Source organism: Anarrhichthys ocellatus, unplaced genomic scaffold (assembly GCF_004355925.1).
Source record: "Anarrhichthys ocellatus isolate YVR2014 unplaced genomic scaffold, GSC_Weel_1.0 scaffold42, whole genome shotgun sequence".
In the NCBI taxonomy this organism is placed as follows: Eukaryota; Metazoa; Chordata; class Actinopteri; order Perciformes; family Anarhichadidae; genus Anarrhichthys; species Anarrhichthys ocellatus.
This window is the reverse complement of record NW_022280072.1, coordinates 1,758,587-1,771,621: the sequence shown is the minus strand read 5'-3', so window position 1 is coordinate 1,771,621 and position 13,035 is coordinate 1,758,587. Positions and strand designations below refer to the sequence as shown.

Below are 13,035 nucleotides of genomic sequence, written 5' to 3'. Positions count from 1 at the left end.
TCTGGCGATTCTCCACAATGTCCACGAACTTCCGTCACAAAGTCCACAAGACAAAATGTCACCGTAAATGTAGCTTCTTCACGCCGGCCACCAGTTCCATGAGGAGTGACTTTGAAATATCCAGGCCGTCAGACCAACTCTCTTTTGAGCTCCTCTTTCAGTGTGTGATCAGTCATTAACAGTGGGTAAATAAAATAAAATAGAATAGAATAAAAACAAAAGGGAACAAAATCATAACATGTGAAATGGTGGACTGGGTTGAAATTGGCTTTAACCATCTAAGATTATAATTTCAGTTTGCCAATGTGACTCCTCTGAGGTTACAGCCAACTTCTAATGCCAGAGAAAGAGGTCTCTGGATTGAGGAAGTGGATCTGGGCTTACCCTGTGTGGGTCTGGCCGGCGCTCTGTGAGGTAGGTGTGTTGTCAGCTTCATCTGGGGATGTGGCTGGGTTTGAGTCCAGGCCGAGGTGTGCAGCAGGGGCGTCGCTGACGGTCTCTGTGGACACTTGGCCCTGTGCTGGAACTGGTTCTGGAGTGGAGGAGTCAGGGACTTCCTGGTCATGGTCCCGTGTGTCTGCGGTCTGCAGGTCCACATCAGCCGGGGGTTCTGGGTGGAGTTCTGGCTCAGAGGCAAGAGGTACAGTATCAGACTCTGGGTCAGTCTTGGTCTCCTCCACCTCAGCGTCCCGAGGATTCACAGTCTGGTGAGAGAAAAGACAAAAAGATAAACAAAACAAGTTCATCAAGTTTATTTTAATAAAGAAAGGCGATACGTCAATATAATGTTTTATCATGACAATCATGCGTGGTCATATTAAGTTAAAAATGTCAGGTAGACATTACAGTGGCAGAGGCAGAAAGAAACGTGGCTGTATGTTATACGCAAGGCTTCCCTAAAGTACCACAACAGACAACTGTCCTCTACAAGTGTGCAGTCATGAAGAAAACGAATATTAAAGCAAATGCATATTACTTCAAATACACTGATCTCTCATCTCGTGCTTCTTTTTGTTTCTCCCATTTTAAAGATTTGCACCGTCGTGGTTCTGATGCATATTGTCAGGCTAACTTTATCTACAGCAGCTGTGAGAGCGTTTAATAAGCGGTACACGTGTGACATTACCTGTTCTTGGTGTACATTGTGTGTCGCAAGCTCGTCTAGTGCTGCTCTCTCTGTCTCCAGTCCCATATCATATGATGCGTGTGTCGTCCATTCTTCCAACACCTAAAGAGGAAATAAATAATAAATAAACAGCAGTTATATTATATATTAAAGCCTAAAAATGAAGCAGGATGACAATTTAAATCTTTACAAGACATTATTGACAGCATATGTTGAAGCATTTTCTTGCAGAAAGGTGAAATGCAGAAGGTCTTTGCATCTCAGGTTTTGTTCAGTCTTTTGTTGATGAACAAAGCTTGTGTTATACAGCCAGTGACAGACTGCTGAACGCCTGTTTGGTTCTGGAGCATTAACAATGATTCCCCTTCTTCTGGGCTCACACACCAAAACACACTCGCTCCCCAAATTATCATTCATTCTAACACTCATGTGCATATTACACACACACACACACACACACACACACACACACACACACACACACACATTGATAAGAGCTGAGGGTATCACATATTTAACCACCCAGAGCCAGCAACAGTCCACTTCAGGCAAATAAAGTAAGAAATAAAATATGTATAAATACTAAAACCACATAAGACACTGTATATCAGACGTAATAATAAGCAATAATATTTAAAAACATGAAATTATAAAACCCTACATGACATGCTGTTTATTGGGACACACTCAATCGTTTTCTAACGTATGACATAGTCTAACAGTATTGATATTGAAACGCACAATACAGTGATAAAGAAAAGGACAGAAAAAGCAGAGATTGGGTAACTCTGTATACTCTGAACTTTAACCCCACAGGGCGTTATCCTATATCACTCATTACACAGAGAACCCGATGGCCGTGACAACGTATAAGTATTTTGTTTTTCACCTAGAAAGGGGCTCTAATCTTTACGTAGTGTGTTCCCTCTTTACGAGCGTCCCTGACACCGCTTCAATCCTACGAGATTATCAGTCGTAAAGGTAAAGAAATATGGTGGATCGACAACAAAGACTTATGCAATTACCCCCCCCATCCATCCAGGACCATTCTCGCCTCATTCTCCTCTTCCTCCTCTCTTCACGCCTACTTCTCACCAGGTCAAGTAAGCGATTGACCCAACTCCTACCACCTCCACCCTTTGGTGCGAGTCTAATAATACTGCTCACCGTCCCACAGCCCCAACGAGATGAACCAGCGATGTTAACCACACTGAACACCCAACCATTACAGGTGTGAATCCCCCGTCAACTAATCCAACGCACAACGACTCTCAGTGCATCTTAATGTGTCGCATCCTCAATACAACTGCAAATGTCATCAATTAATACAAGCAGTCAGATAAATCTGAGCTCCCTTCGTATTGAGAAAGTGCCGTCAAAGATCAGACCACAACAGTCGTTATTAAAGCCGTTTATCAAATGTTTAATGTGACCGACTGATTTTAAAACATGCACAAAGGCACAAACCTGGTGTTGCGTGGAGTCCTGCTTCTGGCCCTCGGGGTTTCCGTCCCCCGCCGACTGTCCAGGGCCAGACGAGCTCTGCTCTGAACAACACACATATCGACCGGGGTACCTGGAACACAGAAAGGGGGAGAAAATGTCACCGTTAAAAACCCTGCATCAACTTGCTTGTATTCTTGCAAGCTGCTCAAGGCCAACTGCATTCTTTGAATCATCTCCACCTCCACCTCCTCCTCCTCCTCTTTGATCTCACTCCCTTGTTCCTTCCCACCCGTGAGGCTCAACAGGAACCAGGAAGTCTTTCAGGTGTTGCTTGTTCCTCTCTGGCACAGACACCCTGTCTAACATCTGAGCTGGTCTGGCCCACAGGAGCCTCTCAAACTCGCTCTACTGACCATCTTACGTGTTTGTAGTCTGAACTCAAGTTCAATACTTTGTACCTCAAACACATGGAAAAATGATCTGCAACATAGAGCGATATGGCCAAAACCTTCTATGTCGATAGAGGTATTGTTATATCTCGATAATGATATAGCATGTTTTCTGGTAACTCAATACATGAATAGTCTATACGAAATAACCACATGGTTTTCTCATTGTTGTTATCAATTTAGACGACATCATTGTGCATCACAATATCTATAAATCATATCTACAGTTGTGTGAAAAAGTGTTTGCCCCCTTCCTGATTTCTTATTTTTTTGCATGTTTGTCACACTTAAATGTTTCAGATCAAACAAATTTAAATATTAGACAAAAGATAACACAAGTAAACACAAAATGCAGTTTTTAAATGAAGGTTTTTATTATTAAGGGGGAAAAAAAATCCAAACCTACATGGCCCTGTGTGAAAAAGTGATTGCCCCCTAAACCTAATAACTGGTTGGGCCACCCTTAGCAGCAACAACTGCAATCAAGCGTTTGCGATAACTGGCAATGAGTCTTTTCCAGCGCTGTAGAGGAATTTTGGCCCACTCATCTTTGCAGAATAGTTGTAATTCAGCCACATTGGAGGGTTTTCGAGCAGGAACCGCCTTTTTAAGGTCATGCCACAGCATCTCAATCGGATTCAGGTCGGGACTTTGACTAGGCCACTCCAAAGTCTTCATTTTGTTTTTCTTAAGCCATTCAGATGTGCACTTGCTGGTGTGATTTGGATCATTGTCCTGCTGCAGAACCCAAGTGTGCTTCAGCTTGAGGTCACGAACAGATGGCCGGACATTCTCCTTCAGGATTTTTTGGTAGACAGCAGAATTCATGGTTCCATTTACCACAGCAAGTCTTCCAGGTCCTGAAGCAGCAAAACAGCCCCAGACCATCACACTACCACCACCATATTTTACTGTTGGTATGATGTTCCTTTTCTGAAATGCCGTGTTACTTTTACGCCAGATGTAATGGGACATACACCTTCCAAAAAGTTCAACTTTTGTCTCGTCAGTCCACAGAGTATTTTCCCAAAAGTCTTGGGGATCATCAAGATGTTTTCTGGCAAAACTGAGACGAGCCTTTATGTTCTTTTTGCTCAGCAGTGGTTTTCGTCTTGGAACTCTGCCATGCAGGCCATTTTTGCCCAGTCTCTTTCTTATGGTGGAGTCATGAACACTGACCTTAATTGAGGCAAGTGAGGCCTGCAGTTCTTTGGATGTTGTTCTGGGGTCTTTTGTGACCACTTGGATGAGTCGTCGCTGCGCTCTTGGGGTAATTTTGGTCGGCCGGCCACTCCTGGGAAGGTTCACCACTGTTCCGTGTTTTCGCCATTTGTGGATAATGGCTCTCACTGTGGTTCGCTGGAGTCCCAAAGCTTTAGAAATGGCTTTGTAACCTTTTCCAGACTGATAGATCTCAATTACTTTGATAAACCACAGTTAATTTATGTTTTAACAGGGGGGGGGGGCAATCATTTTTTCACACAGGGCCATGTAGGTTTGGATTTTTTTTCCCCCTTAATAATAAAAACCTTCATTTAAAAACTGCATTTTGTGTTTACTTGTGTTATCTTTGTCGAAGATTTAAATTTGTTTGATCTGAAACATTTAAGTGTGACAAACATGCAAAAAAATAAGAAATCAGGAAGGGGGCAAACACTTCTTCACACAACTGTATTTATCGGCCGGTAGATCGACACTCTCTCTACTCCGGGACAATTCAAGGCGGTGATCTCAAACCACTTCACTCTTTTCACCGAGTATCGTCCTCTGATTTATTGAACTCTGTGTATTTAAAAGAGAAACCGAGGCTTAAATAAAAAGGTTTGAATGAATTCATTCATTTCTCAGCGTGCGTTTCAAGTTTCATTTCTGCCTCCGTATCTTTGCAAAGCTAGCGCCTCCATGCATGATGTTATATGCACTTTAATACTCAGCGTATGACGACAGAGAATAAAACAACAGATTAGGAATGTAAAGGATAAGAAGCCATAAGAAACAGCAGAGGAGAGACAGCTGGTTGTCAGTTGGTTATCGTATCAGAAGAGTCCCAAAGACGCAGAGCTCAGATACAAAGACACCATGTGATTCTGAAACTTGTAACGGGAAAATATGTCATAGTCTCATGTGAAGGTTTGAAGAATGTAAGTCCTAAAAGTGCAGACACCAAACAGTAGTTTCAGTAGATGATTTTTGTTAGTTTAGTATCCAGGTGTCTTGTTATCTTGTATATCTGTTTGAAATACTTTTAACTTCCTTTATGACGCATTATCTGAAGTTGTAAATGCGTAAACCTTTGCATGCATATATGATGTGTGAGGGTAAAGAATGTCTATTCTGTCTCTGCAATGGTCATTTTAACAATGTCACAGTGGCTTCAAAGGAAGCATCTGCTGTGTGTTTAAACGGCTTATTGTAAGGCAAACTGTGAACAAAGGGATTTGCAAACAGGAGATAAAACATCTTCCTAAAATGGAGTATACTAAGGCTCGAAGGATGACCTGCCTTTTATTGTGTCCTTTGTGTATTCTTGTTGGCATAGCAGATAACAGGAAGCTGTCTGAGCATAAATGTTCATGCATTGTGACTGTTTAGGCAGAGCACTCATACAGATCACTGCAATGTGTCTGAGAGACTGTTCTCTTTGCTTGCAAGCAAATAAATTGACTTTACAAACCTTGATCGTTCATCAAAACTCTGTTTACTTTACATTGATTGAAAACCTTCACTTTCTTCTCCCGACTAGTCATAAGAAATATTCCACAACAAACTGGAGCGGTCAGATATCAATGTTAGGAGCAGGCGGCACACATGGACAGTCATGTTAGCGCCCCGTCAGCCTGGCTGTCAAGAGGAGGGAGGCGAGCAGTGAAAATATTCACAATCACTCAGAGGAAACATGTGTGCACGTCAGAGCGCCGTCGCTCACAGAGCGCTCCATCTGTATTCTGCTCACTAACATCTGAGCCGAGACAAAACATGACAAAGCTGTGCTGCAATACATCAGATCTATGAGCAAATCTCAACTCGGTGAGATAAAGTGTTAATGCAAACATTGAAGCTACTGATACACAAGTTGTTTTTAGAGTTTTGACTCATTACTGAAAATACAACACGTCCTCTGGCGATCTCCTCTCATCTCCGTGATGGATTCATCTCTCACAGAATGTTGAACACAGGTTCAAAATGTCACTTCTTCTAAAAGGGGACAGCTGACTCCGACACCAGAACATGAACTGTGTACCTCTCGATGTACGCTTTCCCAAAAAAGGGCTAGAAGGCTAGTGAGGGAAACCTACGAGCTGATTGGTGGACAGACGCTATGGAGTAAACATGAGCCACATGCTTATATAGGCTCGCGGCTAAACTTAGATCCATAACTTTGAACTATGTTGTGCTGCGTTTCAAATGTCCACCCTCAACCACTGAACACCCAAGGATGTACAGTGAGGAAACGTCCCACATGTCGTACCGAAGGCGACACAAAAACATCACGCAACAGACTGCTGTAAAAAAATCAAATGGAAGCAAACTGAGGACAACAAGGAGTAACTGTTTGGGGAAGCACTGATCAGACGCAGTACCGATCCTGTACAAGTGTTGAATTAATAAGCGGTATGCCTCACTGTGTGGAAGTGACATCAGGAAGTGTCACCAAATGTCATAAATGTCCTGCATTGTTATTTATTAATAAAATAATGTTGTGCACCAGCAACGGTGGCTTGCAGATATTCCAAGAGGAGCTCGTTGTCAAAGCGAGCGTAAAATACCTCAAACAGCTGACATGTTTGTTGTGAAGCTCCATATCACTAGCTATGATGTAGTGTAGTGCGAGCATGTGCAATCACATCTAAACATAGATCTTATTGAATAGATCGGGCCCCATCGTCATCAATACGCGATCCAGCTATTTGAGTCAGTATCAGCCCAATATCTAATGTCAGTAATGGAGCAGTGTGTCCCCGTCCCTATAAAAAAATATATATATGATTGATATCATGTCAGGAAACAAACCCAGAGATCATAACAGCCTCTGACGTTTACACTTATACGTAGTAACTCCGACGACATCTGGAGAGCAGAAACTAAATCGAGTTAAAAAGATCAGCTTTCCTTCTGTTCCCTCTCACACAACACAGAATCTAACAGCACTTCATCCCCGTGTGCTCTGTACAACCTTTGAAAGTGATTCACAAATTATTCATAACTTCTTCTTTCCGCTCATGTATATACATCCAGAGACAAGCAGACCGTAGAGAGATGAAGAAGAGGTTGGGAATGAAGACATACTGTGAGTCGATCCACTCAAGAGTTCATACTTCTGTTTAAAATATGGTTATAGGGCAGTGCAGTCAGAATCCTTGACCTGTACATCACCATCCAGACACAAAGAAAACCTTTATTGTATCCCAAATGAGCATCATTAGTGTGGATCTCTGCTGAATGTTTGATCCGTCTACTCAAAGCCTTGAGATTATCACGACTGCTATCTTTGCACAGGATGCCACAGAGCCTTTGAATTGCTTTACATATTTTCAAAAAGCCTCACCTGGTCTGAATACTTTGCTACGTGTTGATGAGCATATTTCTATGTATCAAGGCCTCTTTGTTGCTGCATCGTCACTGAAACAACCCTGGGCTGTTTCACAGTCTAGTTTCAGATAAGGACTTTGCTCATCATTTTTATTTGAAAGGCCTTTAATCACCCAGATAACATGTACTTGTGCAAATACCAATGATAGACAAAGCGATCACACAGACCGGTGCAGGTCCAACAAGTCAGAGTAAACAGTCCTGTGTAAACTTCCGTGATGACGACGGATGCAAATAACACAGACTGCCTCATTCGCGACACACTGAACTAATGTTTGACTGGAAGCCGCCAAGTCAGCGTGTTATCTAAATGATAAAGATTCAAATACAAAGGAATGAAAACATGCGGAGCAATTCAAGGCCGCAAATGCCCCGTGTTTACTGAGCGAAGTGTAAGAACCGAGCCCACACTGTGAAAAGAGAGGGAATGACAGCGTCACTCAGCGTCATCAGCATGAATGAAGAGGACGACCCGAGAGTCGACATTCCTTCAACAGAGGAAAAGAAAAGGGTGAAGAAGGAGCTGCTTTAGGGGGCGGGACCTACTTTTTAATTGAAACAGTGGGGGGACAAAATGCACAAAGACCACCAGGAAAAATAGATGTTCCAGTGAAGCTAATACTGTACTTTACATACCAGAGGTGGGTCAATGCCAAGCTATAAAGAGCCTGAGGACTGATGAGTCAGCATCCTGCTAACACCCCCCCCCCGGTCCCACTTCAGAAGCACCCGTGGGGTTTTTAGGAAGTCTTTCAGGTTTTTACTACAATCATTTTGTAATATTCATTTAGTTTTACGGCCCCATCTTTGAGGACATAAAGGATGTACTCTTTAGTAAAATGACTTCCATTTACATTGATTTCTTTTGGCTGAATGACTGAAAAGCTTGAGTTGTGCTTCAGGAAAGGAGTCTTTTTTGTTTTAGATTGTATTTTGCCAGGCCTGGGAGAGAAGGCAGAGTATTTAGTTTGAGAACGAGCGGTGAAGTAACCAGTAGTTTAATGAAACTTTATGAAATGCGTGTCCACTGCAGCTGGATTTTTGGTGTCTAATAAACCCACGAGGGCTGGGCACGTTATGTGCATGACACGAAAATAAAGATTCAATCAATCACAATAAGTAGAGATGCTCCGATATCGTTATTCCTTCCTTCCCGATTCCGACACCTGAACTTGCGTAACCGAAAAACACTGATTCCAGTGCGTTAAAAAGTTAAACGTGTCATGATTCCCTCTCCAACATCTAAAAATCTCCTTGAAACTATTTATTTTTTCAAGTTTCACCCTAAAAACTACATTTTACACTCATTTCAACTGAATAGAGCTTGAATGCATCATCATTTTGTTGTTTTTTTACTTATTTAATATACATTTACTTTGTGTTTTATTATATATTATACTTGTTTGTATCTTGTTTGTTGGCACTATCCTCTGCTGCAGTAATCCTGATAAAAGGATTATCCTAATGTAACTAGATGCAACCTCTTTTAGCTCCGTTGTTTAGCAGCTGCTTTACCGCCTGCTAACCGCTAACGCCAACAAGCCCGCCTCCTGCCGATTTCCACACAGGTTTGTTTCACAATGCAGAGTTAACATGGGAAAACAATAGGGTGCATGAGAGTGTTTAACCACAGGCTTGTACTGCTAGTTTGCACATGTGCAGACCGGATCGGGGAGCAGGTGACTCGTGTTTTTGTTCCAGTACAGCGTAAACGAGGTGATAAAAATCATATAACACGATATCAGATCGAGGCATGCCGATACCCGATCCAGCATTTTAGGCTTTATCGGACTACAACCGAATGTCGTTGTGCATCTCTGTGTTGCATAATGACAATAAATGATTCTTGAATCCTTAACGTGCCGAAAAAACAACAGCTTGTTTGCCACAGAAGAGCAAAAACAGATTTGTACTTTTTTTTTTCCATCATACTGCCTTCTGAAGCACCACAGCGTTGCACAGATGCACACAGACACGACTGTCTCCGCTGGTTCCGAAACAGCCAAATCCTCTGTTATTTCCTGTTGGCTTTAGGGCCATTCAGAACCGTCCTGTACCAACCGACTGGGTTGACACAGCGCAGACAGAACTGCAGAGACAACACGCTGGAGATAGATTCATCCGCCAGCATCCGGTCAAACATTATCACCAGCTGCATTGCATGCAAACTGTGCTCGGGCCTCTTCTCAGGCAGCCTGGTGACAAAAGGTTTCCACAGGCGTCGAGCAAGACAACATGTGTGAACTTGTGTGTGTTGCTCCGGTTAGCTCAGAGTTCTGTTCTCCATCATCCTTTATTCTTTCTGTTGACTCTTTACTGTGTGAGAAGAGATCGAGAGAGCTTTGTCACTCTCGTAGCATGACACAGCAACACACAGAGTACACATATATATATAGAACCTGGGACATGGCAGATTAGTTGCTGTCTTTCCTTCTCATGGCCTAAATCTCAGAACAGCTTCACACACACACACACACACACACACACACACACACACACACACACACACACACACTAAGTCCTTACCTAATGGTCTTAAATTAAAAAACTAGAACCTGGTCATCATGTCAACTGCTGTGTGCAAAACACAGACGGATGAATAAAAGAAGAGGGAAAGAGACAAACTGTTTGATAAAATACTGAAGTCACATTATTATGGTGTTCTTGATTAAGAATTTAATAGGAATGTGAATAGTCTCTCAGTCTTCCATCTTTCCAACATCTTGTGATATTTTCCCTCTGAGGTTCAGATTATTCCTGATAGACGATGTGCGAGTTAATAACGTCAGAGAGGCTGAAGGAGCAGAGCGAGATGATGGAGTGAGTTAGTTCAGGCTTTATTATAAACTGATCCGTCACCTCACTAAAGCCAAATCACATGCTTTGAGAGAGCGCAAACACACACACACACACACGCCCATAAGGCCAAATAAATCCAGCCGTTTTCTCAAAGATCACCACCTTTAAGAATAAATCCTTCAACCAACATACTGAGGGTGCAACAGATCATAAAACTCATGGTTCAGATCGGATCATGGATTTGAGTCACGGATCAGATCAGCACAAAAGAAAAGAAAAAAGGAGCAAATAGAACTTTCCCCGATTACGCTTTTTTGCAGCAGATACCAATTGCCGATCATTGATGATCCATATTGGCAGATACAGATAGTTTTTTTTGTTTTATTTTTTTCGCCACCGTCCCAAAAATCATTTCAACTGCTCTGAAGTCAGTGTAAACCATCAAGGATTCTAAATGTTATCCTTTTGAACCTCCACAGAGCTGACGTGTGTGTGTGTGTGTGTGTGTGGGGGGAGGGGGGGAAACAGCTGAGGAGAGAGAATCCTGCATCCACGTGAGCAGAGGTGGATTGTGGGGCGATTGGAGGACGAGTGCCAGCAAAGGCTCGCTGGTAAAAGTAGGCCAGCGCATCTGCCAGGCAGACAAAAACATGTCGTCACTGTTTAGAGGGAAAATGGGGGCAGAGCCTCAAAGACCAGCCTTTAGGACCAAGCGTGTTCGTGTTTGTGTGCAATCTGAGTTCCCTCCACATGGAAGCATGGAATGATGTAGAGCAGTTTTAAAGCCTGCTGATCCCACATAATCCTCTCCTCTGGTACATCACAGGGCAGCCAGGACTCAGTGGCTGAACAGCTCTCCAACGCGCCCACAAACATTTCTGAAGCGGACCCTCCCACCTCACCTGTGGTCCATTTGATAACCAGATATAGTATTGCACTGTCTTTATTGTTATGCACCAATCACCCAGTCAGATTCCTTGTATGTGCAAACATACTCAGCAACATACCATCTCTAATCCTACCTCAACACCAGGAACTGAACAGCCTGAACACCATCAACACAAAGAGTAGCATACCATTAATCTAGACTGGACTCTACTGACCTAAATGTGGATTCAAAGTTAGAGACGTAGCCGTTTAAAGGAGTTGGGAAGAAAGCGACGTTACTCTGGTCCATAAAAGACCATTTTAACCGTGAATATGATGCTGAACATAAGTGTTTTCCAGGATGCTTTGGAACCCTGGATTAAGAACATGGAGAGCAGTTTATCACATTTCTCCCTCTTTTCCTCCCGTGTATATCCTATGTTGTGACTCTGTGCTTCCCCTATACTCTTCTTATCTGAACTCAAATCTTTAACGACCAGATCTTCTTTGAAACAGCGACGGCTCTGACTTCTGCCTGAAATGAATATGGTTCTAATCTAGAGTAAAAACTCAGAAATGAACAGTTGATACCAGATGTTCTGCTGGCTGCTGCATGTTCCTCAAAGCATCTTTACCAATCTTAGGCACAGCTTCACTCCCCCTAGCAGATCAATAGCACGGAGAAGCTCGGTTTGTAGAGACTTCACTGACAGTGGGGCCAAGGGAAAGGATTGGAATGGATGTGTTCTACATTGCTGCTGCAGACACATTAGCCCCATTAGTAGCATCGCTGCTATTAATGTTATTGGAGCCGATTGCTGTATTGGAGGAGTAGAGAAATAAAGCCCGTCTGAAATAATTGCAGGCAAGCTTAAAATACCTCCCCACCACCTGCTTTTAAGGCAATAAATGAGTAAAATGTGGTGATATTAGCTTGGATTGATGAAGCTCTGTTTAAGCAATGGAACAGCATAGTGCCAACAAACAGATGTCACACTTTCAGGTCAGAAGAAAATTTGATTGGTCGCTTTCTTACTAGTCTCGTTAAAATACCATCAGACTGAACACACGACCAGCAGTTCCTGGCAGAACGAAACCACTACATCCTGTTTGTTCTCAAAGCCAGATAATCACAGTTTGATCAACCACGTCAGGTCGTCTAATATAATGAAAGACCACATGCTCTTATGATTCACAACAGTTTAAGCTATTTGTGAAGCTTGTTTGCTCTGCGACGTACGAAAATCCTTCAACCTTTGACACAGGAGGCTCTTTAGGATGTAGTGTGTGAGAGAACAGACACACCTCTATTTGGACGCTCGACTGAGTAACACCGAGAAGGCCAAGTCACCTGGAGGAAGGACGACTGCTGCTGAAGGGCTACGTTCAGCTAACAGGCCTGCAACCGGCTGACATTAAGGACATTCTCACCCAGAACCAAAACTAATCATGGATACGTGCGCCGTCCACTAAATCATTGATGCAACAATTTAGATAATATCATTTAATACCATCATTTACTAAATGAACATCATGCTGTATTGAAGAAGACTTGAAACTAGAGATTGAGACTATAAACTCATGTTTACAATGTTTACTGAGGTAATAAATCAAGAGAGAAGTAGAGTCATTTTCTCATAGACTTCTATACAACCAGAGGAGTCGCCCCTGATGGTCATTAGAGAGAATGCAGGTTCTAGACACTTCCACCTGTGTTTAACATCTAAATGTGTCACTCTTAGCCTACATTTTACATGT

General features: G+C 42.6%; 1 protein-coding gene across 5 annotated transcripts in view; it reads right to left on the bottom strand.

The window, feature by feature from the left end:
* The window catches only part of suco (SUN domain containing ossification factor), a 39,642-nt gene that overhangs the window by 18,431 nt on the left and 8,176 nt on the right, over positions 1 to 13,035 (bottom strand). For all 5 annotated transcript variants that reach the window (XM_031868239.1, XM_031868240.1, XM_031868241.1 and 2 more), the window contains exons 2-4: positions 2,594 to 2,702; positions 1,127 to 1,228; positions 385 to 704 (exon numbers count right to left, since the gene is read on the bottom strand). In XM_031868239.1, the coding sequence (XP_031724099.1) occupies positions 385 to 704; positions 1,127 to 1,228; positions 2,594 to 2,702 (531 nt within the window). The remainder of the gene's footprint in view (positions 1 to 384; positions 705 to 1,126; positions 1,229 to 2,593; positions 2,703 to 13,035) is intronic.